We start from the raw sequence: 27613 nt of genomic DNA, 5'->3' as shown, positions 1-27613 counted from the left end.
CCCACTCAGACCACTATAATCACAGCTAGTTTTCAGTTTGTCCCTCCCCAATCAGACCACTCCAATCACAGCTAGTTTTCAGTTGTTCCCTCCCCACTCAGACCACTCCAATAACAGCTAGTTTTCAGTTCGTCCCTCCCCACTCAGACCACTATAATCACAGCTAGTTTTCAGTTTGTCCCTCCCCACTCAGACCACTCATATAACAGCTAGTTGTCAGTGTTGTGTACAGGTTTCAGTGTGCAGTGCAGCCCAGCCCTGACCCCAGCCCTCCCAACTCTGATCCCAGCCCTGACCCCAGCCCTCCCAACCCTGACCCCAGCCCTGACCCCAGCCCTCCCACCCCTGGCCCCAGCCCTCCCACCCCTGACCCCAGCCCTCCCACCCCTGACCCCAGCCCTGACCCCAGCCCTCCCACCCCTGACCCCAGCCCTCCCACCCCTGACCCCAGCCCTGACCCCAGCCCTCCCACCCCTGACCCTAGCCCTGACCCCAGCCCTGACTCCAGCCCTCCCACCCCTGACCCCAGCCCTCCCACCCCTGACCCCAGCCCTGACCCCAGCCCTCCCAACTCTGACCCCAGCCCTGACCCCAGCCCTCCCAACCCTGACCCCAGCCCTGACTCCAGCCCTCCCAACTCTGACCCCAGCCCTGACCCCAGCCCTCCCAACCTTGACCTCAGCCCCCCTAACCCTGACCCCAGCCCTGACCCCACCCCTGACCCCAGCCCTGACTCCAGCCCTCCCACCCCTGACCCCAGCCCTGACCCCACCCCTGACCCCAGCCCTGACACCAGCCCTCCCAACTCTGACCCCAGCCCTGACCCCAGACCTCCCAACCTTGACCTCAGCCCTCCCAACCCTGACCCCAGCCCTCCCAACCCTGACCCCAGCCCTCCCAACCCTGACCCCAACCCTGACCACAGCCCTGACCCCAGCCCTGACTCCAGCCCTGACCCCAGCCCTCCCACCCCTGACCCCAGCCCTGACCCCAGCCCTCCCACCCCTGACCCCAGCCCTGACCCCAGCCCTGACCCCACCCCTGACCCCACCCCTGACCCCAGCCCTGACCCCAGCCCTCCCAACTCTGACCCCAGCCCTGACCCCAGCCCTCCCAACCCTGACCCCAGCCCTGACCTCAGCCCTCCCAACCCTGACCCCAGCCCTCCCAGCCCTGACCCTAACCCTGACCCCAGCCCTCCCAACCCTGACCCCAGCCCTGACCTCAGCCCTCCCAACCCTGACCCCAGCCCTCCCAACCCTGACCCCAGCCCTCCCAACCCTGACCCCAGCCCTGACCCCAGCCCTCCCAACCCTGACCCCAGCCCTGACCTCAGCCCTCCCACCCCTGACCCCAGCCCTGACCCCACCCCTGACCCCAGCCCTGACCCCAGCCCTCCCAACTCTGACCCCAGCCCTGACCCCAGCCCTCCCAACCCTGACCCCAGCCCTCCCAACCCTGACCCCAGCCCTCCCAGCCCTGACCCCAGCCCTCCCAACCCTGACCCCAGCCCTCCCAACCTTGACCTCAGCCCTCTCAACCCTGACCCCAGCCCTCCCAACCCTGACCCCAGCCCTCCCAACCCTGACCCCAACCCTGACCACAGCCCTGACCCCAGCCCTGACTCCAGCCCTGACCCCAGCCCTGACCCCAGCCCTCCCACCCCTGACCCCACCCCTGACCCCACCCCTGACCCCACCCCTGACCCCAGCCCTGACCCCAGCCCTCCCAACTCTGACCCCAGCCCTGACCCCAGCCCTCCCAACCCTGACCCCAGCCCTGACCTCAGCCCTCCCAACCCTGACCCCAGCCCTCCCAGCCCTCCCAACCCTGACCCCAGCCCTGACCTCAGCCCTCCCAACCCTGACCCCAGCCCTCCCAACCCTGAACCCAGCCCTGACCCCAGCCCTCCCAACCCTGACCCCAGCCCTCCCAACCCTGACCCCAGCCCTCCCAGCCCTGACCCCAGCCCTGACCCCAACCCTGACCCCAGCCCTCCCAGCCCTGACCCCAGCCCTCCCACCCTTGACCCCAGCCCTCCCAGCCCTCCCACCCTTGACCCCAGCCCTGACCCCAGCCCTGACCCCAGCCCTGACCCCAGCCCTGAACCCAGCCCTGACCCCTGACCCCAGCCCTGACCCCAGCCCTGACCCCAGCCCTCCCCCCTCCCCCCGCCCCCCCCTTGATCCCAGCCCTGACCCCAGCCCTGTCCATGGAGACGGTCCCAGCACTGCCTGTGGAAGGTGCCCCACCCCTGTGCCCACCGCTCCCAGTCCTGTCCTCCCTTCCCTTGTCCCCAGCCCAGACTACTGCCACACCCATGTAGGGTGCTCCCTCCCTCATACCTCTGTCCCCTGCCATGCTGCTGGAGCAGGAGCTACCGAGACCTTCCAGGAATGTGAAGAACAAATGGCCTCTCTGAGCATACTAGAACCCTCTAGGCATGTCTCTGAGACCAGTGGTCTACAGCCCAGAGCCCAGAGACTCACTCCACTATGAGGAAGAGGAGCCAAAGTGCCAGAATGAAGAAGAGAGAAGGGCTAGAGGAGGAATTAATGTGGCTGTTCCCACGGACACAGAGCCATCGTCTCCATCGCCACGGATACAGCCAGCGCCGCCTCTACTGGTGTTCCATGCCGGGACACCATGGCAACAACAACGACGGTGACCATGGAAACAAGGAAATATAGCATGGAAACAGTTATGGCTTAGAAGTAGGGCCTAAAACAGACCAGACAGGACAAAAGACCTCAGAAAAGACTAATGGAGACTCAAGCATCAAACAGACTCACAGACTGAGTCAACGCAACAAACAGACTCACAGACTGAGTCAAAGCAACAAACAGACTAAATCAAAGCAACAAACCGACTCACAGACTGAGTCAAAGCAACAAACAGACTCACAGACTGAGTCAAAGCAACAAACCGACTCACAGATGGAGTCAAAGCTACAGACAGACTCACAGACGAGTCAAAGCAACAAACCGACTCACAGACGGAGTCAAAGCTATAGACAGATATGGCGTTAGACCAGAGCACAAAAACAGGATACAAGACAAACTGACAGAAAAAGAGGAGAAGGATGAAGAAAACATTTGGAGGCAAAGTCTCAGAGTCGGACATCCACACAGAGATATGCACAGGTCTAGAGACAAAGTCAGAGTCAATGACACAGACAGACATCCAGACAGGGATAGACAGAGAACCACAGGGCAAGAGTTCAGGTTGCCAGGAACAGCTGAGTCCCAAGGGACAGACAAGCTACAAGCCCCCTAACTACAGGCTCTCAGTGTGGGGATAATCTTACCACCAGCCTGGCCCTGGATTCACCTGCTCCCAGCCTAGCCTTAACGCTAACCCATAGCTGAGGGTTACGGTTGCTCCTAGTGATCGCGCGTCATGAATGTGGAATACTGGGCTAAACTCGGTAAAAGGAGGTGTTTGGACACACAGGGGGGAGAACAAATATTTGATACACTGCCGATTTTAAACATGGCGGATATCTTTATGGCTTATTTGGGCTCTGAGCGCTGTACTCAGATTATTGCATGGTGTGCTTTTTCCGTAAAGTTTTTTTGAAATCTGACACAGCGGTTGCATTAAGGAGAACTATATCTTTAATTCTGTGATTAACACTTGTATCTTTTATCAATGTTTATTTTGAGTATTTCTGTAAATTGATGTGGCTCTGTGCAAATTCACAGGATGTTTTGGAGGCAAAGCCAAATGTAAACTGAGGTTTTTGGATATAAATATGAACTTGATCGAACAAAACATACATGTATTGTGTAACATGTTGTCCCGGGAGTGTCATCTGATGAAGAATATCAAAGGTTAGTGATTAATTTTATCTCTATTTCTGCTTTTTGTGACTCCTCTCTTTGGTTGGAAAATGGCTGTATGCTTTCTGTGACTAGTTGCTGACCTGACATAATGATATGTTGTGCTTTCGCCGAAAAGCCTTTTTGAAATCGGACACTGTGGTTGGATTAACGAGAATTTTATCTTTAAAATGGTGTCTAATGTGTATTGTGCATTTGAAAAATTTGAAATATGAGATTTCTGGCGAACCGGCACATTCATTGGCTGTTGGCGACCCCAGTCCTAGACAGGTTAATGATAATGACACGAATACATCTCCTGTGACATCTATCTAAAACCTCAGTTATTGATCATGGTAGTAGTGTCAGCACCATCTCTGTACTCGGGTACTGATCAGAGATCAGATATATAAAAAAAACACAGGGAGAAGCCTCCCGTGTGGCGCAGTGGTCTAGGGCACTGCATCGCAGTGCTAGCTGCGCCACCAGAGTCTCTGGGTTCGCGCCCAGGCTGGGCTGGGTTCGCGCTCTGTCGCAGCCGGCCGCAACCGGGAGGTCCGTGGGGCGACGCACAATTGGCATAGCGTCGTCCGGGTTAGGGAGTGTTTGGCCGGTATCGATATCCTTGTCTCAGTACGTAAAATGTAATAAAATGTATGCACTCTACTGTAAGTCGCTCTGGATAAGAGCGTCTGCTAAATGACTAAAATGTAAATGTATTATGCTCTTAGTCTTGCATATATTCAGGACCAGTTTATTACTGATTATTCTGAAACTCTGCAGTGATTTCACTTGATGTAAAAATGTAAAAATGTAAGAACATGTATTTCCTGTGAGGTGTGGAGCTGACCAACAGAAACTGGACCAGAGAAACACACACACACATTGGACCAGAGACGCTTTCAGAACACACACTCCCAGAACCTAGCCTGGAGAAAGGGAAGAGGGAGGAGGAGGAGGAGGAGGAGGAGGAGGAGGAAGAGGAGGAAGAGGAGGAGGAGGAGGAGGAGGTGGAGAAGAGGAGGAGGAGGAGGAGGAGAAGAGGAGGAGGAGGAGGAGGAGGAGGAGGAGAAGAGGAGGAGAAGGAGGAGAGGAGGAGGAGGAGGAAGAGGAGGAGGAGGAGGAAGAGGAGGAGGAGGAGGAAGAGGAGGAGGAGGAGGAGAGGAGGAGGTGGAGAAGAGGAGGAGGAGAGGAGGAGGAGGAAGAGGAGGAGGAGGAGGAAGAGAAGGAGGAAGAGGAAGAGGAGGAGAAGAGGAGGAGAAGGAGGAGAAGGAAGAAGAGTGCACTTGAAGAGTCTTCAGTAGTGGCCGCTGCTGCTGCCGGCAATGCGTTGCCCCTGGCAACACCCACGATGCCAGAAACGATAGAATGCGAGGGAGAGGGTAAAAAAAAACAAGCCACTCGATTGGTCTGAGAGAGAGAGAGCAGCAACAACAACAGCAACAGTTTCTACTCCGGTGGTAGAATCAGAGTTGGCAGCATTGGGAGAAAGAGGAGGTTTAGGTGGACTAGAGAAGAGTCTATTGGAGAGCTCTGCAGGAGAGGGACAGAGAGGATCAGCCCTCCTCCTCCCCCGGGGTGACCACACACACCAAGGTCTCTTTAATCTACACAGGTATAAAAGGTTCACCTCCACTCCTGGCTAAGGACGCAAATACAGAGACAAGGGCTGGATCTGTATCGGACCAGGACTGCAGCAACAACACAGTGTCTCAAAACTCAGTGGGAGAGAGACTGAACAGAAGGCAGGGAAGAGAGAGGGAGGGAGAGAGGGCAGCCTAAGCCTGCCTGTGGCACCCCTAGGACCGACACACTCTCTCCAGCCACGGAGAGAGAGAGAGAAGGAGATAGAAAAGGAGTCTGAACTACGGACAGTCCCACATCGTCACGGATACCTCTCCCTCTCCTCTCGGGGGGAATCACTGGACGTAATTACCAGGAGCACAACAGCGCTGCTACTGCTAACAGATTAGAGACAGAGGAAGAGGAGGGAGAGGAAGGATAAATAGGAGGAGGAGAGGACGGGGAGAACAGAGAGGAGGAGGAGGAGGAGGAGGAGGAGGAGGAGGAGGAGGAGGAGGGGTAGCTGCTGTGGGAGAGCAAGTTTCATTGAGCCATCCGACAGCGGCGGGCCCCCTGATTCTACCACCGCTGACGTTGCTGTTCCTGTAAACTCACTACTACCGTCGCAGTGCTGCTGGGGTGAGCTCATCATACCCTCCCCTACCTTAGCTAACGCTGACAGCATCACCTCTGCTGATCAGGTCTCTCTGTCTCTCTCTCTCTCACTCAACCGATACAGTGGCAGAACAACAGAGATTCAGCTCTGTCATCTCTCCCTCACTCTTTCTCTCTCCCTCCCTCCCACTCAGTCCGTCCAGCAGAAAGACATCAGAGATTCAGCTTTCTCATCTCTCTCTCAACTCAGCACTACTACTGAACAAGAACAAGGTAGTCTGTGTCTCCCCCAGCTCCTCAGGCAGCCAGGAAACAGAGATTCAGCTCTCCTCTCATCTCCACTCTCCTCCTCTCTCTCTCTGCTGAGCACGACGAGTCCCAGGACAGCAACAACACAAAGAGAGGCGCAGAGACCAAGGAGTCAGCAGATGAGCCACTTTGTCTCAAACAGAGTCTGAGTCTGAAGTCAGAAGAGAAAGGAGGAGGACCCACAGCTCCTGTCCTAGGTATCAGAGACCAGTCTCAGTCACAGAGACCGGTCTCAGTCACAGGGCTCCGGCAGCAACGCAGAGGGAGGCACAGAGACTGAGGACAGGGACTGTCTCAAACAGAGCCAGGAGAGAAAGGAGAATCCCAAACTTTAGGAGCTGTCCTAAGACAACTAAGAGAAGTCTCCATCTCAGCCACAGAGACCGTGAGAGAGACAGGGAAGGATCCCAGCAAAGCCTATCAGCCGTCTGCCTTCTCTTTTATCTCACCTCAGCCTCCGCTGGTCTTTCAGTTACAGCAGAGCTCAGCCACAGTGGGGAGATTACAATCAACAGGTCCGTATTTAACCACACCAGCACCACCTCAGAGGCTAAGGTTTCTGAGAGTGAAGCTACACGCCTCAGGTCAGTACAGCTTCTCTCTTAAGACAGCGGTAGTGGTGTAGTGGAACCCTTCACTATGTCTGGAGTGTTCCAGCTAGCTGTGAGAGGCAACAGGAAACTGTTTTTCAATGACGCAGTGAAAGCTGATGATAGCTCCTCTATGAGCCTCCATGATGTCTCTGTCTCCCAACCTGCTATTGGACTGGACTATGCCTTCCTGCCTCCACTGAATGTGCACGAGAACCTTCACCACCCAGTGAGTGAGGCTAGCTTCACCTCACACAACTTCCTCAGCGTCAAGAAGCCAGAGACCCCACCACCACCAACCCTGACCCCACTACAGCCAGCTCTGCCTGGGGACCGACAACCAACCCTGACCCCTCCTGACCTCTGTAGGGAGCCTAAGGAGAAGACCCAGACAAGTAGAACAGTTAAAGGGTCAGAGGCCAAAGTCTCAGAGAGAGAAAAGGAGGATGGAGAAAATAAGAATGGTGGAAGGAAGCATGGAGGAGACTCCGTTCCACTAACTTCTCTCAGTATAGTTTCTGGTGAACCTGTCCCAGTCCCAGACCCAGTCCCAGTCCCAGACTCAGTCCCAGTCCCAGTCCCTGTCCCAGTCCTAGACCCAGACCCAGTCCCAGACTCAGTCCCAGACTCAGTCCCAGTCCCAGTCCCAGACTCAGTCCGAGTCCCAGTCCCAGACTCAGTCCCTGTCCCAGTCCCAGACTCAGTCCCTGTCCCAGTCCCAGTCCCAGACTCAGTCACAGACCCAGACTCAGTCCCAGTCCCAGACTCAGTCCCAGTCCCAGACTCAGTCACAGACCCAGACTCAGTCCCAGTCCCAGACTCAGTCCCAGTCCCAGACTCAGTCCCAGTCCCAGACTCAGTCCCAGTCTCAGACTCAGTTCCAGTTCCAGACTCAGTCCCAGTCCCAGACTCAGTCCCAGTCCCAGACTCAGTCACAGACCCAGACTCAGTCCCAGTCCCAGACTCAGTCCCAGTCCCAGACTCAGTCCCAGTCCCAGACTCAGTTCCAGTCCCAGACTCAGTCCCAGTCCCAGACTCAGTTCCAGTCCCAGACTCAGTCCCAGACTCAGTCCCAGTCCCAGACTCAGCTCCAGTCCCAGACTCAGTTCCAGACTCAGTTCCAGTCCCAGACTCAGTCCCAGTCCCAGACTCAGTCCCAGTCCCAGACTCAGTTCCAGTCCCAGACTCAGTCCCAGTCCCAGACTCAGTCCCTGTCCCTGTCCCAGTCCCAGTCCCAGTCCCTGTCCCAGTCCCTGACTCAGTCTCAGACTCAGTTCCAGTCCCAGACTCAGTCCCTGTCCCTGTCCCAGTCCCAGACCCAGTCCCAGTCCCAGACCCAGACTCAGTCTCAGACTCAGTTCTAATCCCAGTCCCAGACTCAGTTCTAATCCCAGTCCCAGACTCAGTTCTAATCCCAGTCCCAGACTCAGTTCCAGTCCCAGACTCAGTTCCAGTCCCAGTCCCAGACTCAGTCCCAGTCCCAGACTCAGACCCAGTCCCAGACCCAGTCCTAGTCCCAGACCCAGTCCCAGACCTAGTCACAGACCCAAACTCAGTCCCAGTCCCAGACTCAGTCCCAGTCCCAGACTCAGTCCCAGTCCCAGACTCAGTCCCAGTCCCAGACTCAGTCCCAGTCCCAGACTCAGTCCCAGTCCCAGACTCAGTCCCAGTCCAAGACTCAGTTCCAGTCCCAGACTCAGAACAGGCAGATATCAAACTTCCTAACCAGTCTTCTTTAGATCCTATGAAGGGTAAAGAGGGGCCTCAGAGTTCCAGAGACTCTCCCTCTAAGCCTGTTGCTATGCCTGTTGCTAAGCCTGTTGCTAAGCCTGTTGCTAAGCCGGGATCTGAGCCAGTCAAGGCTCTTGTTCCAGCGGAAACAGTCTTTGACCTGCCATTTACTTCCCTGAGTGATCAGTCTGATAGTAATGAGCCCATAGCGATACTGAAGCGTCCAGGTCCCATGCTGAGTCACTTGGAGTTCATCAATGACTGTGACGTTTCACCTCCTGGACTCTGGGACTGTCATGGTGGCGGTCACTATGACAGCACTGCACTTCCTGATCATGTGACAGGGGAAATGACATCACTTCCTGATCACGTGACAGGGGAAATGAGACAGGCAGCACCTGTAATACTGGATTCAGAGTACAGAGATGACCTGAGACACAGGCAGGATGAGTATGAGACTGGTGACTGTGGTGATAAAGGACCACTGGCTGACAAGGTTAAAGAAGAGGTTGGTGAGAAGCTTCTTGAACAAGTCCCCGTCTCTAAATCACCATCTCAGGCTACAACACTATCAACAGCTGGATCTGATAACACCATTCCCCTACATGTCTTTAACATTGGAGCTGAGCCCAAGGTAGAAGAGCCTGTCAGGGTAAATCTATTCCGTAGTGCTGTGTCCGTTAAAGATGATGTCATCCATGTGCGTTTGTCCATTAACGATGACAGCCCAACACCCAGTGCTGAGCAGCCAATCGGCAGCCAGCCTCGTAATGTAAACACAGAGGACAAACGGGAAGACAAACGGAAAGACAAGAGGAAGAGGAAGGACGAGAGGAGACGAAATGAAACGGAAGACGAAGACAAAAAGGGAGATCAGAATCTCTCTCATAAACGACAGGAAATAGAGGAGGATGACAAGCAGAAAGGAAAATGGAATCAGACAAGTGAACAACAAGAGAGTAATGAGACTGATACAAAAACAGGACAGGAACAGACACAGACAGAGTCACAAATAGTGTCTGTGCTGGACCAGAGAGACGAGAACAGTGGAAGACCAGGTAAAGAAGAGGAGAAGGCTGTGGCCTCATTTGTCCCCCGGCTGGCTCCTCCGGGGTCGTCTAAGGACGTGTTATGTTCCAGTGGAGACTCTTGCCATTTATCCTCTCCCTCTGTGTTACAACAAAGTCTCTACCCAATGCTCCCTGTGCCAGCAACAGTACCAACAGAACCCTACGCTGAGAGGGACCCCTCTGTACCTGATTTGACTGAAAATGCAGCTCTTATTCAATCCGATTCAGCGATTCCTCCAAAACGTTTTGCTCAGCAACAAGAAAGAGAACACGAAGAGCAGCAGGAGAAGCCAGGATCTAGTCCCGCCTCAGACAACGTATCAGGAGGTTTAGAAACAGACAACGAACGCACAGCGTTACTCACAACTTCACCACTGTTGCCGGGGGTAACACAGGGAGCAGAGAGGACCCTGGGAGGTTTGCGTCAGGGAGAGAACAGGAAGTCGGGTGATGGCAACTATGTCACCGATGGAGGGAAAGGACCAGGCACAGAGGAAGGAGAGGGGAAGAGGACTTCTACCGTAGATGACTATAGTTTCAACCGCGGTCATGAAGGAGTCAATATGCCATCTCATAGTCACCATCGTTTCATTTTACACTGGGATAGTGGAGATATTGAGAGAGACAACAACATGGGGACTGTAGTTAAAGTTCCTGTCGGTAGGGAAAAAAGACAGGACACAGATAAAAACCAAAGCACCGGACCAGGAGAAGTCAATGTCCTGTCTGATTCAGACAGTTCAGATCTCGAGGGTCTGTCGGTGAAGGAGCGTGTGGAGGTTAAAGGTCAGAGAACAGACGCCATAACACCGGCTTGTGAAGATGGACTCAGCGAAACAGAGAACTCTGCAGCCCCTGTCGGAACGGATTCACACCGAGATGAAACCACACCGCTGGAATGTCCCGTCCCATCGTCATTATGTTCGCAGGGAAGGGTCAGCAGCGAGGGGCATGGGGTTCACAAGCAGGAGAACACGATACGTAATCCAGACAAGGAGGCCAAACCTAACCCAGTCTCAGACCACCAGACCAAAGGTACTGTCCCTGTCAAACTGATGCCGGACCAGTTCACAGACACTCCTGTCACAGTGGCTGACACTCATCCTGTTCAGGTCGATATCGAAGCCTCTGTACAGGATGCAGATATCGAAGCCTCTGTACAGGATGCAGATATCGAAGCCTCTGTACAGGATGCAGATATCGAAGCCTCTGTACAGGATGCAGATATCGAAGCATCTGTACAGGATGCAGATATCGAAGCCTCTGTACAGGATGCAGATATCGAAGCCTCTGTACAGGATGCAGATATCGAAGCCTCTGTACAGGATGCAGATATCGAAGCCTCTGTACAGGATGCAGATATCGAAGCCTCTGTACAGGATGCAGAATACAAGGCAGTTGAGTCGTTCTCGGTTCACAACGTGGTCAAAACCAGCAACATTACTGGAACTCAGGAGAGTCCTGGTACCAATGACGACCCTGATCCTGAGCCTCGTGTGGTCCAGAAGGCCTTCAGCACAACAACCACAGAAAGCCCCACAGCAGCACAACTAGCTGACCCAGAGAGGGAGGTCACAGAAAGCCCCACATCAGTACAGCTAGCTGACCCAGAGAGGGAGGTCACAGAAAGCCCCACATCAGTACAGCTAGCTGACCCAGAGAGAGAGGCCACAGAAAGCCCCACATCAGTACAGCTAGCTGACCCAGAGAGAGAAGTCACAGAAAGCCCCACATCAGTACAGCTAGCTGACCCAGAGAGGGAGGTCACAGAAAGCCCCACATCAGTACAGCTAGCTGACCCAGAGAGAGAGGCCACAGAAAGCCCCACATCAGTACAGCTAGCTGACCCAGAGAGAGAAGTCACAGAAAGCCCCACATCAGTACAGCTAGCTGACCCAGAGAGGGAGGTCACAGAAAGCCCCACATCAGTACAGCTAGCTGACCCAGAGAGAGAAGTCACAGAAAGCCCCACATCAGTACAGCTAGCTGACCCAGAGAGAGAGGCCACAGAAAGCCCCACATCAGTACAGCTAGCTGACCCAGAGAGAGAAGTCACAGAAAGCCCCACATCAGTACAGCTAGCTGACCCAGAGAGAGAGGCCACAGAAAGCCCCACAGCAGCACAACTAGCTGACCCAGAGAGGGAGGCCACAGAAAGCCCCACATCAGTACAGCTAGCTGACCCAGAGAGAGAAGTCACAGAAAGCCCCACAGCAGCACAACTAGCTGACCCAGAGAGGGAGGCCACAGAAAGCCCCACATCAGTACAGCTAGCTGACCCAGAGAGAGAAGTCACAGAAAGCCCCACATCAGTACAGCTAGCTGACCCAGAGAGAGAGGCCACAGAAAGCCCCACATCAGTACAGCTAGCTGACCCAGAGAGAGAGGCCACAGAAAGCCCCACATCAGTACAGCTAGCTGACCCAGAGAGAGAGGCCACAGAAAGCCCCACATCAGTACAACTAGCTGACCCAGAGAGGGAGGTCACAGAGGAGGATATTGATGCCTTGAACAGGAAGAAAGAGAAGAGGATGAAAGACCGTAAACAAAAGCAGAAGAAAAAGGAGCAAAAACAGACTGGTCCCACCCCAGAACAGACTGGTCCCACCCCAGAACAGACTGGTCCCACCCCAGAACAGACTGGTCCCACCCCAGAACAGACTGGTCCCACCCCAGAACAGACTGGTCCCACCCCAGAACAGACTGGTACTACCCCAGAACAGACTGGTCCCACCCCAGAACAGACTGGTCCCACCCCAGAACAGACTGGTCCCACCCCAGAACAGACTGGTCCCACCCCAGAACAGACTGGTCCCACCCTAGAACAGACCTGTCCTACCCCAGAACAGACTGGTACTACCCCAGAACAGACTGGTCCCACCCCAGAACAGACTGGTCCCACCCCAGAACAGACTGGTCCCACCCCAGAACAGACTGGTCCTACCCCAGAACAGACTGGTCCTACCCCAGAACAGACTGGTCCTACGCCAGAACAGACTGGTCCTACCCCAGAACAGACCGGTCCTACCCCAGAACAGACTGGTACTACCCCAGAACAGACTGGTCCCACCCCAGAACAGACTGGTCCCGCCCCAGAACAGACTGGTACTACTGGTCCTACCCCAGAACAGACCGGTCCCACCCCAGAACAGACTGGTCCCGCCCCAGAACAGACTGGTCCTACCCCAGAACAGACTGGTCCCACCCCAGAACAGACTGGTCCCACCCCAGAACAGACAGAGATGTCTACCACAGAACCACAGACAGAACCACAAATAGACTGGTTGGCTGCTCTCAGATCCGTCTCTCAGTCCGACCAACAGAACACAGCACAGTCATCTGAGCGAACTCCAGATCCCAGGTACTGCGTTCTACACTCAACATAGAGAGTGTGTGTGTGTGTGTGTACACGTGTTTGTGTGTGTGTGTACGTGTTTGTGTTGACTAGGGAGTGATATTGTTTACGACTGTGTTTTCTGTTGTCTTACACAGCTTTTTTCTAATTCTTTGTTATCAGGGTCCAGAAACGGCCTGTCAAGTCCTCTGTAGGCTTAACGGTTTATTTTGAAATACGGGTCGATGGGTCATAGCACCGGAAAGGACAACACCGAGCCTGTTCATGTCTTCTTATACGATACGACTATAGTTACGCTGTACATCACAGCCTGGGGATGTTGAAAGCTTGTTTCTTGACAATATATAACAATAATATAAAGGCGATGGGAAAAAACGTCCCCTCTCACATATCACAATCACCATTTCGCTGCATTACGTTCTACAGAAACCCACACACCTACACACCTACACATATGTATTTATAACCATGGTGAGGGGCATTCTGGGCTTTTCAATTATGTCACATGTGTGGGGGGTGTCATCTTGACAACTTTATCTTTCTGGTAAAAAAAACAAAAGAAGAAGAAAATGTCTGCTGTCAAAATTAACACATTTTATGGTCTTTTTAAAAGATGTGTGTTAAATTATATAGATTTGTTTTGTCAGTTTGATATTCAAATCGTTTCTAGGAAGTGAATATCTGAGGAATAGTTGAGTTGTCAGGACTGTCATATGTTTTTCACCTTAAATAAGACTGATGTTTCCACCTCCTGTACCCATTGACTGTAATGTTAATGTTTTCACCTCCTGTACCCATTGACTGTAGTGTTAATATGTTCACCTCCTGTACCCATTGACTGTAATGTTAATGTTTTCACCTACTGTACCCATTGACTGTAATGTTAATGTGTCCACCTACTGTACCCATTGACTGTAATGTGTCCACCTACTGTACCCATTGACTGTAATGTTAATGTGTCCACCTACTGTACCCATTGACAGTAATGTTTCTACCTACTGTACCCATTGACTGTAATGTTTCCACCTACTGTACCCATTGACTGTAATGTTAATATGTTTTTCACCTCCTGTACCCATTGACAGTAATGTTTCTACCTACTGTACCCATTGACAGTAATGTTTCTACCTACTGTACCCATTGACAGTAATGTTTCTACCTACTGTACCCATTGACAGTAATGTTTCTACCTACTGTACCCATTGACAGTAATGTTTCCACCTACTGTACCCATTGACTGTCATGTTAATGTTTTCACCTACTGTACCCATTAACTGTAATGTTAATGTGTCCACCTCCTGTACCCATTGACTGTAATGTTAATATGTTTCCACCTACTGTACCCATTGACTGCAATGTTAATGTTTCCACCTCCTGTACCCATTGACTGTAATGTTAATATGTTTCCACCTCCTGTACCCATTGATTGTAATGTTAATATGTTTTCACCTACTGTACCCATTGACAGTAATGTTTCCACCTCCTGTACCCATTGACTGTAGTGTTAATGTTTTCCACCTCCTGTACCCATTGACTGTAATGTTAATGTTTTAACCTACTGTACCCATTGACTATAGTGTTAATGTTTTCCACCTCCTGTACCCATTGACTGTAATGTTAATATTTCAGCTCCTGTACCCATTGACTGTAATGTTAATGTTTCCACCTACTGTACCCATTGACTGCAATGTTTTCACCTACTGTACCCATTGACTGTAATGTTAATGTTTTCCACCTCCTGTACCCATTGACTGTAATGTGTTCACCTCCTGTACCCATTGACTGTAATGTTAATGTTTCCATCTCCTGTACCCATTGACTGTAATATTAATGTTTTCACCTACTGTACCAATTGACTGTAATGGTAAATCTCTAAGAGCTGTGAGTCTTTCTGCGTAAGTCTCTAAGAGCCATGAGTCTTTCTGGGTAAGTCTCTAAGAGCTGTGAGTCTTTCTGGGTAAATGTCTAAGAGCTGGGAGTCTTTCTGGGTAAGTCTCTAAGAGCTGGGAGTCTTTCTGGGTAAGTCTCTAAGAGCTGTGAGTTTTTCCAGGTAAGTCTCTAAGAGCTGTGGGTCTTTCTGGGTAAGGCTCTAAGAGCGGTGAGTCTTTCCGGGTAAATCTCTAAGAGCTGTGAGTCTTTCTGGGTAAATCTCTAAGAGCTGTGAGTCTTTCTAGGTAAATCTCTAAGAGCTGTGAGTCTTTCTGCGTAAGTCTCTAAGAGCTGTGAGTCTTTCTGGGTAAATCTCTAAGAGCTGTGAGTCTTTCTGGGTAAGTCTCTAAGAGCTGTGAGTCTTTCTGGGTAAATCTCTAAGAGCTGTGAGTCTTTCTGGGTAAGTCTCTAAGAGCTGTGAGTCTTTCTGGGTAAATCTCTAAGAGCTGTGAGTCTTTCTGGGTAAGTCTCTAAGAGCTGTGAGTCTTTCTGGGTAAATCTCTAAGAGTCGTGAGTCTTTCTGGGTGAGTCTCTAAGAGCTGTGAGTCTTTCTGGGTAAATCTCTAAGAGCTGTGAGTCTTTCTGGGTAAGTCTCTAAGAGCTGTGAGTCTTTCTGGGTAAGTCTCTAAGAGCTGTGAGTCTTTCTGGGTAAGTCTCTAAGAGCTGTGAGTCTTTCAGGGTAAATCTCTAAGAGATGTGAGTCTTTCTGGGTAAGTCTCTAAGAGCTGTGAGTCTTTCTGGGTAAGTCTCTAGGAGCTTTAAACACCTGGATTGTACAATATTTGCAAATTAATATTTAAAAAAATATTCAAGCTCTGTCAAGATGGTGGTTGATTATTGCCAGACAGCCATTTTCAAGTCTTGCCATAGATTTTTCAAGCTGGTTTAAGTCAAAGGTGTAAGTAACTTGGCCACTCATGAACATTCACTGTCTTCTTGGTAATCAACTCCAGTGTAGATTTGGCCTTGTGTTTTAGGTTATTGTCCTGCTGAAAGGTTAATTTATCTCCCAGTGTCTGTTAGAAAGCAGACTGAACTAGGTTTTCTGCTAGGACTTTGCCTGTGCTCAGCTCTGTTCTGTTTCTTTTTTATCCTAAAACACTCCCTAGTCCTTGCCTGTGACAAGCATACTCATGATGCAGCCACAACCATGCTTGAAATATGAAGAGTGGTACTCAGTGATGTGTTGTGTTGAATTTGCGCCAAACATAATGCTCTGTATTCAAGACATAAAGTTAATTTCTTTGGCACAATGTTTCCTTCTTTTCACCTTGTCGTTTAGGTTAGTATTGTGGAGTAACTACATTATTGATCTATCCTCAGTTTTCTCCCATCACAGCCATTCAACTCTGTAACTGTTTTAAAGTCCCCATTGACCTCATGTGGAAATTCCTGAGCAGTTTCCTTCCTCTACGGCAACTGAGTTAGGAAGGACGCCTGTATCTTCGTAGCGACTGGGTGAATTGAGTGCACTACATACGGAATAGGTTGCAATTTGTGATGCAGCCTCTGTGGTTGAATTATAATGGAGGTCAATGGAGAGAACTGTAGTACTATTATATCCAATGGGTTGACATCACTAGTGACATCAGTAGGGACATCTCCCCTGTCCTCTGGGAGTAGAATAGGGCTATTCTCACAGGGGAGAACACAGCTGTTGTTGTTTCACTGTTGAAACAACAACAACAACAACAAACACACACACACACACACACACACACACACACACACACACACACACACAGAAAAAGCCATATCTCAGACTGGCCAATAAAAATAAAATATTAAGATGGGCAAAAGAACACAGACACTGGACAGAGTTACTCTGCCTAGAAGGCCAGCATCCCGGAGTCTCCTCTTCACTGTTGACGTTGAGACTAGTGTTTGCGGCTACTATTTAATGAAGCTGCCAGTTGAGGACTTGTGAGGCGTCTGTTTCTCAAACTAGACACTCTAATGTACTTGTCCTCTTGCTCAGTTGTGCACCGGGGCCTCCAACTCCTTTTTCTATTCTGGTTAGAGCCAGTTTGCACTGTTCTGTGAAGGGAGTAGTACACAGCGTTGTACGAGATCTTCAGTTTCTTGGCAATTTCACGCATGGAATAGCCTTCATTTCTCAGAACAAGAATAGACTGACGAGTTTCAGAAGAAAGTTCTTTGTTTCTAGCCATTTTGAGCCTGTAATCGAACCCACAAATGCTAAAGCTCCAGATACTCAACCAGTCTTAAGAAGGCAAGTTTTATTGCTTCTTTAATCAGAACGACAGTTTTCAGCTGTGCTAACATAATTGCAAAAGGGTTTTTAATGATTAATTAGCCTTTTAAAATGATAAACTTGGATTAGCTAACACAGCGTGCCATTGGAACACAGGAGTGATGGTTGCTGATAATGGGCCTATGTAGATATTCCATGAGAAATCTGCCGTTTCCAGCTACAATAGTCATTTACAACATTAACAATGTCTACACTGTATTTCTGATCAATTTGATGTTATTTTAATGGACAAAAAAATTACCTTTTCTTTCAAAAACAAGGACAATTCTAAGTGACCCCAAACTTTTGAATGGTAGTGTATATGTATTCTATATATTTTCCGTATATGACAACAATATTACCTCTCTCTCATTTTAAACCCTCTGCTACTTTTCAGACCCTTCCAGCCTCTGGAGCCTTTGGAGTCTCCTGTAGCAGAGTTTCCTACCCTCTCTGAAGAGACAGCCACCCCTCTGGGCCAGAGAGAAGACACACTAGCGAAGGAAGAGGAGCTACCAGGACAGGAGCTACCAGGACAAGAGAAGACCATTCCTCTACCAGGACAAGAGAAGACCATTCCTCTACCAGGACAAGAGAAGACCATTCCTCTACCAGGACAAGAGAAGACCATTCCTCTACCAGGACAGGAGCTACCAGGACAAGAGAAGACCATTCCTCTACCAGGACAAGAGAAGACCATTCCTCTACCAGGACAAGAGAAGACCATTCCTCTACCAGGACAGGAGCTACCAGGACAAGAGAAGACCATTCCTCTACCAGGACAAGAGAAGACCATTCCTCTACCAGGACAAGAGAAGACCATTCCTCTACCAGGACAAGAGAAGACCATTCCTCTACCAGGACAGGAGCTACCAGGACAAGAGAAGACCATTCCTCTACCAGGACAAGAGAAGACCATTCCTCTACCAGGACAAGAGAAGACCATTCCTCTACCAGGACAAGAGAAGACCATTCCTCTACCAGGACAAGAGAAGACCATTCCTCTACCAGGACAAGAGAAGACCATTCCTCTACCAGGACAAGAGAAGACCATTCCTCTACCAGGACAAGAGAAGACCATTCCTCTACCAGGACAGGAGCTACCAGGACAAGAGAAGACCATTCCTCTACCAGGACAAGAGAAGACCATTCCTCTACCAGGACAAGAGAAGACCATTCCTCTACCAGGACAGGAGCTACCAGGACAAGAGAAGACCATTCCTCTACCAGGACAAGAGAAGACCATTCCTCTACCAGGACAAGAGAAGACCATTCCTCTACCAGGACAAGAGAAGACCATTCCTCTACCAGGACAGGAGCTACCAGGACAAGAGAAGACCATTCCTCTACCAGGACAAGAGAAGACCATTCCTCTACCAGGACAAGAGAAGACCATTCCTCTACCAGGACAAGAGAAGACCATTCCTCTACCAGGACAGGAGCTACCAGGACAAGAGAAGACCATTCCTCTACCAGGACAAGAGAAGACCATTCCTCTACCAGGACAAGAGAAGACCATTCCTCTACCAGGACAGGAGCTACCAGGACAAGAGAAGACCATTCCTCTACCAGGACAAGAGAAGACCATTCCTCTACCAGGACAAGAGAAGACCATTCCTCTACCAGGACAAGAGAAGACCATTCCTCTACCAGGACAGGAGCTACCAGGACAAGAGAAGACCATTCCTCTACCAGGACAAGAGAAGACCATTCCTCTACCAGGACAAGAGAAGACCATTCCTCTACCAGGACAGGAGCTACCAGGACAAGAGAAGACCATTCCTCTACCAGGACAAGAGAAGACCATTCCTCTACCAGGACAAGAGAAGACCATTCCTCTACCAGGACAAGAGAAGACCATTCCTCTACCAGGACAGGAGCTACCAGGACAAGAGAAGACCATTCCTCTACCAGGACAAGAGAAGACCATTCCTCTACCAGGACAAGAGAAGACCATTCCTCTACCAGGACAAGAGAAGACCATTCCTCTACCAGGACAAGAGAAGACCATTCCTCTACCAGGACAAGAGAAGACCATTCCTCTACCAGGACAGGAGCTACCAGGACAAGAGAAGACCATTCCTCTACCAGGACAGGAGCTACCAGGACAAGAGAAGACCATTCCTCTACCAGGACAAGAGAAGACCATTCCTCTACCAGGACAAGAGAAGACCATTCCTCTACCAGGACAAGAGAAGACCATTCCTCTACCAGGACAGGAGCTACCAGGACAAGAGAAGACCATTCCTCTACCAGGACAAGAGAAGACCATTCCTCTACCAGGACAAGAGAAGACCATTCCTCTACCAGGACAAGAGAAGACCATTCCTCTACCAGGACAGGAGCTACCAGGACAAGAGAAGACCATTCCTCTACCAGGACAAGAGAAGACCATTCCTCTACCAGGACAAGAGAAGACCATTCCTCTACCAGGACAAGAGAAGACCATTCCTCTACCAGGACAAGAGAAGACCATTCCTCTACCAGGACAAGAGAAGACCATTCCTCTACCAGGACAGGAGCTACCAGGACAAGAGAAGACCATTCCTCTACCAGGACAGGAGCTACCAGGACAAGAGAAGACCATTCCTCTACCAGGACAAGAGAAGACCATTCCTCTACCAGGACAAGAGAAGACCATTCCTCTACCAGGACAAGAGAAGACCATTCCTCTACCAGGACAGGAGCTACCAGGACAAGAGAAGACCATTCCTCTACCAGGACAAGAGAAGACCATTCCTCTACCAGGACAAGAGAAGACCATTCCTCTACCAGGACAAGAGAAGACCATTCCTCTACCAGGACAGGAGCTACCAGGACAAGAGAAGACCATTCCTCTACCAGGACAAGAGAAGACCATTCCTCTACCAGGACAAGAGAAGACCATTCCTCTACCAGGACAGGAGCTACCAGGACAAGAGAAGACCATTCCTCTACCAGGACAGGAGCTACCAGGACAAGAGAAGACCATTCCTCTACCAGGACAAGAGAAGACCATTCCTCTACCAGGACAGGAGCTACCAGGACAAGAGAAGACCATTCCTCTACCAGGACAGGAGCTACCAGGACAAGAGAAGACCATTCCTCTACCAGGACAAGAGAAGACCATTCCTCTACCAGGACAGGAGCTACCAGGACAAGAGAAGACCATTCCTCTACCAGGACAGGAGCTACCAGGACAAGAGAAGACCATTCCTCTACCAGGACAAGAGAAGACCATTCCTCTACCAGGACAGGAGCTACCAGGACAAGAGAAGACCATTCCTCTACCAGGACAAGAGAAGACCATTCCTCTACCAGGACAGGAGCTACCAGGACAAGAGAAGACCATTCCTCTACCAGGACAAGAGAAGACCATTCCTCTACCAGGACAGGAGCTACCAGGACAAGAGAAGACCATTCCTCTACCAGGACAAGAGAAGACCATTCCTCTACCAGGACAGGAGCTACCAGGACAAGAGAAGACCATTCCTCTACCAGGACAAGAGAAGACCATTCCTCTACCAGGACAGGAGCTACCAGGACAAGAGAAGACCATTCCTCTACCAGGACAGGAGCTACCAGGACAAGAGAAGACCATTCCTCTACCAGGACAGGAGCTACCAGGACAAGAGAAGACCATTCCTCTACCAGGACAGGAGCTACCAGGACAAGAGAAGACCATTCCTCTACCAGGACAGGAGCTACCAGGACAAGAGAAGACCATTCCTCCACCAGGACAAGAGAAGACCATTCCTCCACCAGGACAGGAGCTACCAGGACAAGAGAAGACCATTCCTCTACCAGGACAGGAGCTACCAGGACAAGAGAAGACCATTCCTCTACCAGGACAGGAGCTACCAGGACAAGAGAAGACCATTCCTCTACCAGGACAGGAGCTACCAGGACAAGAGAAGACCATTCCTCCACCAGGACAGGAGCTACCAGGACAAGAGAAGACCATTCCTCTACCAGGACAGGAGCTACCAGGACAAGAGAAGACCATTCCTCTACCAGGACAGGAGCTACCAGGACAAGAGAAGACCATTCCTCCACCAGGACAGGAGCTACCAGGACAAGAGAAGACCATTCCTCCACCAGGACAAGAGAAGACCATTCCTCCACCAGGACAGGAGCTACCAGGACAAGAGAAGACCATTCCTCTACCAGGACAGGAGCTACCAGGACAAGAGAAGACCATTCCTCTACCAGGACAGGAGCTACCAGGACAAGAGAAGACCATTCCTCCACCAGGACAGGAGCTACCAGGACAAGAGAAGACCATTCCTCCACCAGGACAAGAGAAGACCATTCCTCCACCAGGACAGGAGCTACCAGGACAAGAGAAGACCATTCCTCTACCAGGACAGGAGCTACCAGGACAAGAGAAGACCATTCCTCCACCAGGACAAGAGAAGACCATTCCTCTACCAGGACAGGAGCTACCAGGACAAGAGAAGACCATTCCTCTACCAGGACAAGAGAAGACCATTCCTCTACCAGGACAGGAGCTACCAGGACAAGAGAAGACCATTCCTCTACCAGGACAAGAGAAGACCATTCCTCTACCAGGACAGGAGCTACCAGGACAAGAGAAGACCATTCCTCCACCAGGACAAGAGAAGACCATTCCTCTACCAGGACAGGAGCTACCAGGACAAGAGAAGACCATTCCTCTACCAGGACAAGAGAAGACCATTCCTCTACCAGGACAAGAGAAGACCATTCCTCTACCAGGACAGGAGCTACCAGGACAAGAGAAGACCATTCCTCTACCAGGACAGGAGCTACCAGGACAAGAGAAGACCATTCCTCTACCAGGACAGGAGCTACCAGGACAAGAGAAGACCATTCCTCCACCAGGACAAGAGAAGACCATTCCTCTACCAGGACAGGAGCTACCAGGACAAGAGAAGACCATTCCTCTACCAGGACAGGAGCTACCAGGACAAGAGAAGACCATTCCTCCACCAGGACAAGAGAAGACCATTCCTCTACCAGGACAGGAGCTACCAGGACAAGAGAAGACCATTCCTCTACCAGGACAGGAGCTACCAGGACAAGAGAAGACCATTCCTCCACCAGGACAAGAGAAGACCATTCCTCTACCAGGACAGGAGCTACCAGGACAAGAGAAGACCATTCCTCTACCAGGACAGGAGCTACCAGGACAAGAGAAGACCATTCCTCCACCAGGACAGGAGCTACCAGGACAAGAGAAGACCATTCCTCTACCAGGACAGGAGATACCAGGACAAGAGAAGACCATTCCTCTACCAGGACAGGAGCTACCAGGACAAGAGAAGACCATTCCTCTACCAGGACAGGAGATACCAGGACAAGAGAAGACCATTCCTCTACCAGGACAGGAGCTACCAGGACAAGAGAAGACCATTCATCTACCAGGGCAGGACAGTGGGTGAGTTCACAGACCCATGACTAATATCATAGCTTTTCAGATATGTCTTTCTTCCCTTTCCTTTTCAGGTTGATGAAACCTGGTCTTTGTTGTCTAATGGGCAGCAGCTACAGTAATTAGGGGTGTGCAACAGAGACACTGTCTGTCTGTCTGTCTGTCTGTCTGTCTGTCTGTCTGTCTGTCTGTCTCATTGAGAAACAACATTTGTATCTGTATTTATTATGGATCTCCATTAGCTGCTGCCTCAGGTCCCTACTCCACCACCGCCACATATCTACAGTCGTGGCCAAACGTTTTGAGAATGACACAAATATTAATTTTCACAAAGTCTGCTGCTTCAGCGTCGGTAGATATTTTTGTCAGATGTTACTATGGAATACTGAAGTATAATTACAAGCATTTCATAAAGTGTCAAAGGCTTTTATTGACAACTACATGAAGTTGATGCAAATAGTCAATATTTGCAGTGTTGACCCTTCTTTTTCAAGACCTCTGCAATCTGCCCTGGCATGCTGTCAATTAACTTCTGGGCCACGTCCTGACTGATGGCAGCCCATTCTGGCATAATCAATGCTTGGAGTTTGTCAGAATTGGTGGGTTTTCGTTTGTCCACCCGCCTCTTGAGGATTGACCACAAGTTCTCAATGGGATTAACCTGTTTGGGCTGCAAGCCCGAAATCGGAACGAAAATGACAACAGCTGCAGGGCGCGAAATTCAAAATCTATTTTTTTAAAATATTTAACTTTCACACATTAACAAGTCCAATACAGCATTTGAAAGATAAACATCTTGTCAATCCAGCCAACATGTCCGATTTTTTAAATGTTTTACAGAGAAAACACCACATATATTTATGTTAGCTCACCACCAAATACAAAAGTGGACAGACACGTATGAATATGATTATGATGTATGAATTATGATTCAAGTAGCATGCACAAGCCAACCGAAATAAACTAAAACCAACCTAAAGAACCCAGAAAAACTACCTCAAATGACAGTCATATAACATGTTACACAATAAATCTATGTTTTGTTCATAAAAAGTGCATATTTTAGCTATAAATCAGTTTTACATTGATGCTACCATAAATGCTACCACATAGCTACAGTCTGAATCCAGACGGGAGTAGCCAGAGAAAATACATACACCAACGTCGACTACTAATTACACCTCATAAAACATTTCAGAAAAACATATGGTGGATAGCTAATGAAAGACAGATATCGTGTGAATAAAGCCAATATTTCCGATTTTTGAAGTGTTTTACAGCGAAAACACAATATATCGTTATATTAGCTAACAACATAAGCTAGCATAAGGCAGCACTAGCATAAGTCAAGCGCTAGCCTAGCACAGTTAGCAGAGTTAGCATACAACAGTTCGACAGATATATGAAAAAGCATCCCAAATTGGGTCCTTATCTTTGTTGATATTCCATCAGAATGTTGTAACGGGGTCCAATGTCCAGTAGAGTCTTTAGTTGGGTTCCAGAACGAACTATTTCCCTCTTTGGTTAGCAAGCACAATAGCATTGCGGCGCTAATCTGTCTTTCTTCAAAAAATTCTTCCGTCGCATCGCATCTAAAGTCCAGAATAAATTGCAATAATATAATTAAAGTATATTGAAAAAACATACTTTAGGATGATTTTGTGACATGTATCAAATAATATCGAAGTCAGAGATCATATTCACCGTTATCGACCTTCTTCCAGTAGCCGAGACCAAATTATGCTTCGCGCCCGGAATTTTTTTTTACCTGCGCAGGTCTCACAAGAAGGTGTGTTATTCAGTCCATGGACGAGATATTCGACTGCTTTCAATTCTCACTTCCGCATTACAGCCTGATGAAGGCGTGTGACGTGTTTCTACGGTCCTTAGTCTAATGACCTTTTATAGACAAGGTCTTAAAGAGACACATCGCATTTTGGAAATCACAATTCAAACCTTTTTAGAAACTATAGACTGTTATCTATCCAACAGTAGTAAATATATGCATATTGTAAAATAAAAAGTTTCTTAGGAGGCCGTTTGAAAATGTGCACATATTTTCCAGTTTTTTCAATATTCACCCTGCAGCCATAACAGGTTTTTAAGGTCTGGGGAGTTTCCTAGACATGGACCCAAAATATCGATGTTTTGTTCCTCGAGCCACTTAGTTATCACTTTTGCCTCATGGCAAGGTGCTCCATCATGCTGGAAAAGGCATTGTTCGTCACCAAACTGTTCCTGGATGGTTGGGAGAAGTTGCTCTCGGAGGATGTGTTGGTACCATTCTTTATTCATGGCTGTGTTCTTAAGCAAAATTGTGAGTGAGCCCACTCGCTTGGCTGAGAAGCAACCCCCCACATGAATGGTCTCAGGATGCTTTACTGTTGGCATGACACAGGACTGATGGTAGCGGTCACCTTGTCTTCTCCGGACAAGCTTTTTTCCAGATGCCCCAAACAATCAGAAAGGGGATTCATCAGAGAAAATGACTTTACCCCAGTCCTCAGCAGTCCAATCCCTGTACCTTTTACAGAATATCAGCCTGTCCCTGATGTTTTCCTGGAGAGAAGTGGCTTCTTTGCTGCCCTTCTTGACACCAGGCCATCCTCCAAAAGTCTTTGCCTCACTGTGCGTGCAGATGCACTCACACCTGCCTGCTGCCATTCCTGAGCAAGCTCTGTACTGGTGGTGCCTCGATCCCGCAGCTGAATCAACTTTAGGAGACGGTCCTGGCGCTTGCTGGACTTGGACAAAAAGTGTCTCTTGATTTTCCATAAGAGGCTTATTTTGTACTCTTTTCATGCCTTCTCATTTTTTACATCCAGAGGGTACTGTATTGTAATGACCTCTGAACAGAGGGAGGGGGCTTCAAAGGCATCTGCATTTTGGGTGGGGTAGGGTGTGAAACTCTCCTGTCATTGTTGGGCTCAAGGGCTTTGACACCTCTCACTTCACACCTCAGTGCTAATTGAAGTTAGTGGGTTGCATATCTGCAGTGGGATCTGTTCTGTCCTAGCCAGCGTGGTAGCCTTAACTTGGCATTCAATCCTTATGAAGTAAAATAGATCATTGTAATGTATTTTTCTTCTTGGCTTTAGAAGTAGCTTCAGACTAAACATGACTCCCTCAGTTCCAGGTTGGATGGTGTTTTCAGGTTTCTGTTGTGCTTCTTTTGCTGGTGGTTGGTTTGCCAGAGCATTTGTTGTATAGTCGTTGGGAATAAGACTCTTTGGTTGTAGGAATCCTTCCAGGTAATTTTGTCCAAAATCAAGTTGTGGATTTGAAATTTTGATTTGGAGTGAAGGTTATGTTGTGGAGGGTAGTATCCTGTATATGTCCTGGTGACATAGTGTTGTGGAGGGTAGTATCCTGTATATGTCCTGGTGACATAGTGTTGTGGAGGGTAGTATCCTGTATATGTCCTGGTGACGTAGTGTTGTGGAGGGTAGTATCCTGTATATGTCCTGGTGACGTAGTGTTGTGGAGGGTAGTATCCTGTATATGTCCTGGTGACATAGTGTTGTGGAGGGTAGTATCCTGTATATGTCCTGGTGACATAGTGTTGTGGAGGGTAGTATCCTGTATATGTCCTGGTGACATAGTGAAGGTTATGTTGTGGAGGGTAGTATCCTGTATATGTCCTGGTGACATAGTGTTGTGGAGGGTAGTATCCTGTATATGTCCTGGTGACGTAGTGTTGTGGAGGGTAGTATCCTGTATATGTCCTGGTGACATAGTGTTGTGGAGGGTAGTATCCTGTATGTGTCCTGGTGACATAGTGCATGTTATGTTGTGGAGGGTAGTATCCTGTATATGTCCTGGTGACATAGTGTTGTGGAGGGTAGTATCCTCTATATGTCCTGGTGACATAGTGTTGTGGAGGGTAGTATCCTGTATATGTCCTGGTGACATAGTGTTGTGGAGGGTAGCATCCTCTATATGTCCTGGTGACATAGTGTTATGGAGGGTAGTATCCTGTATATGTCCTGGTGACATAGTGTTGTGGAGGGTAGTATCCTGTCTATGTCCTGGTGACATAGTGTTGTGGAGGGTAGTATCCTGTATATGTCCTGGTGACATAGTGTTGTGGAGGGTAGTATCCTGTATATGTCCTGGTGACATAGTGTTGTGGAGGGTAGTATCCTGTATATGTCCTGGTGACATAGTGTTGTGGAGGGTAGTATCCTGTATATATCCTGGTGACATAGTGTTGTGGAGGGTAGTATCCTGTATATGTCCTGGTGACATAGTGTTGTGGAGGGTAGTATCCTGTATATGAGGAGAGGACAGGGGCGCGAGGGAAGGGAGAGAGAGGAGGAGAGCATGGGCGTGTGGGGGGGGAAGAGAGGAGAGGACAGGGAGGTGAGGGGAGGGAGAGGAGGAGAGGACAGGGGGGTGAGGGGAGGGAGAGGAGGAGAGGACAGAGGTGTGAGGGGAGGGAGAGGAGGAGAGGACAGGGGGGTGAGAGGAGGGAGAGGAGGAGAGGGGAGGGAGAGGAGGAGAGGGGAGGGAGAGGAGCAGAGGACAGGGGGGCGAGGGGAGGGAGAGGAGGAGAGGACAGGGGGGCGAGGGGAGGGAGAGGAGGAGAGGACAGGGGGGGGAGGGAGAGAGACTAAATAACACAAACAGATAGATATGATATGTCACCTACTAGATGTAGATTATTACTTTATATTTACAGTTGAAGTTGTAAGTTTACATAGACTTAGGTTGGAGTCATTAAAACTCACATTTTATCCACTCCACACATTTATTGTTAACAAACTATATTTTTGGCAAGTCGGTTAGGACATCTACTTTGTGCATGACACAAGTCATTTTTCCAACAATTGTTTCCAGACAGAATATTTTACTGTATCACAATTCCAGTGGGTCAGAAGTTTACGTACACTAAGTTGACTGTGCCTTTAAACAGCTTGAAAAATTCCAGAAAATGATGTAATGTCTTTAGAAGCTTCTGATAGGCTAACTGACATCATTTGAG

At 49.6% G+C, this 27613-nt stretch overlaps 1 protein-coding gene across 13 annotated transcripts in view; it reads left to right on the top strand.

Annotated features, from left to right (window-relative positions):
- The first annotated feature begins 5896 nt into the window (after positions 1-5896).
- The window catches only part of LOC129828560 (mucin-4-like), a 162846-nt gene continuing 141129 nt past the window's right edge, over positions 5897-27613 (top strand). For all 13 annotated transcript variants that reach the window (XM_055889593.1, XM_055889588.1, XM_055889592.1 and 10 more), the window contains exons 1-2: positions 5897-13060; positions 17635-22635. In XM_055889593.1, coding sequence (XP_055745568.1) covers positions 6948-13060; positions 17635-22635 — 11114 coding nt within the window. In that variant the 5' untranslated portion in view covers positions 5897-6947. The remainder of the gene's footprint in view (positions 13061-17634; positions 22636-27613) is intronic.

Source organism: Salvelinus fontinalis, chromosome 30 (genome assembly GCF_029448725.1).
Source record: "Salvelinus fontinalis isolate EN_2023a chromosome 30, ASM2944872v1, whole genome shotgun sequence".
In the NCBI taxonomy this organism is placed as follows: Eukaryota; Metazoa; Chordata; class Actinopteri; order Salmoniformes; family Salmonidae; genus Salvelinus; species Salvelinus fontinalis.
Note: the sequence above shows the minus strand (reverse complement) of the source record. Positions and strands in the feature narration are given on the sequence as shown.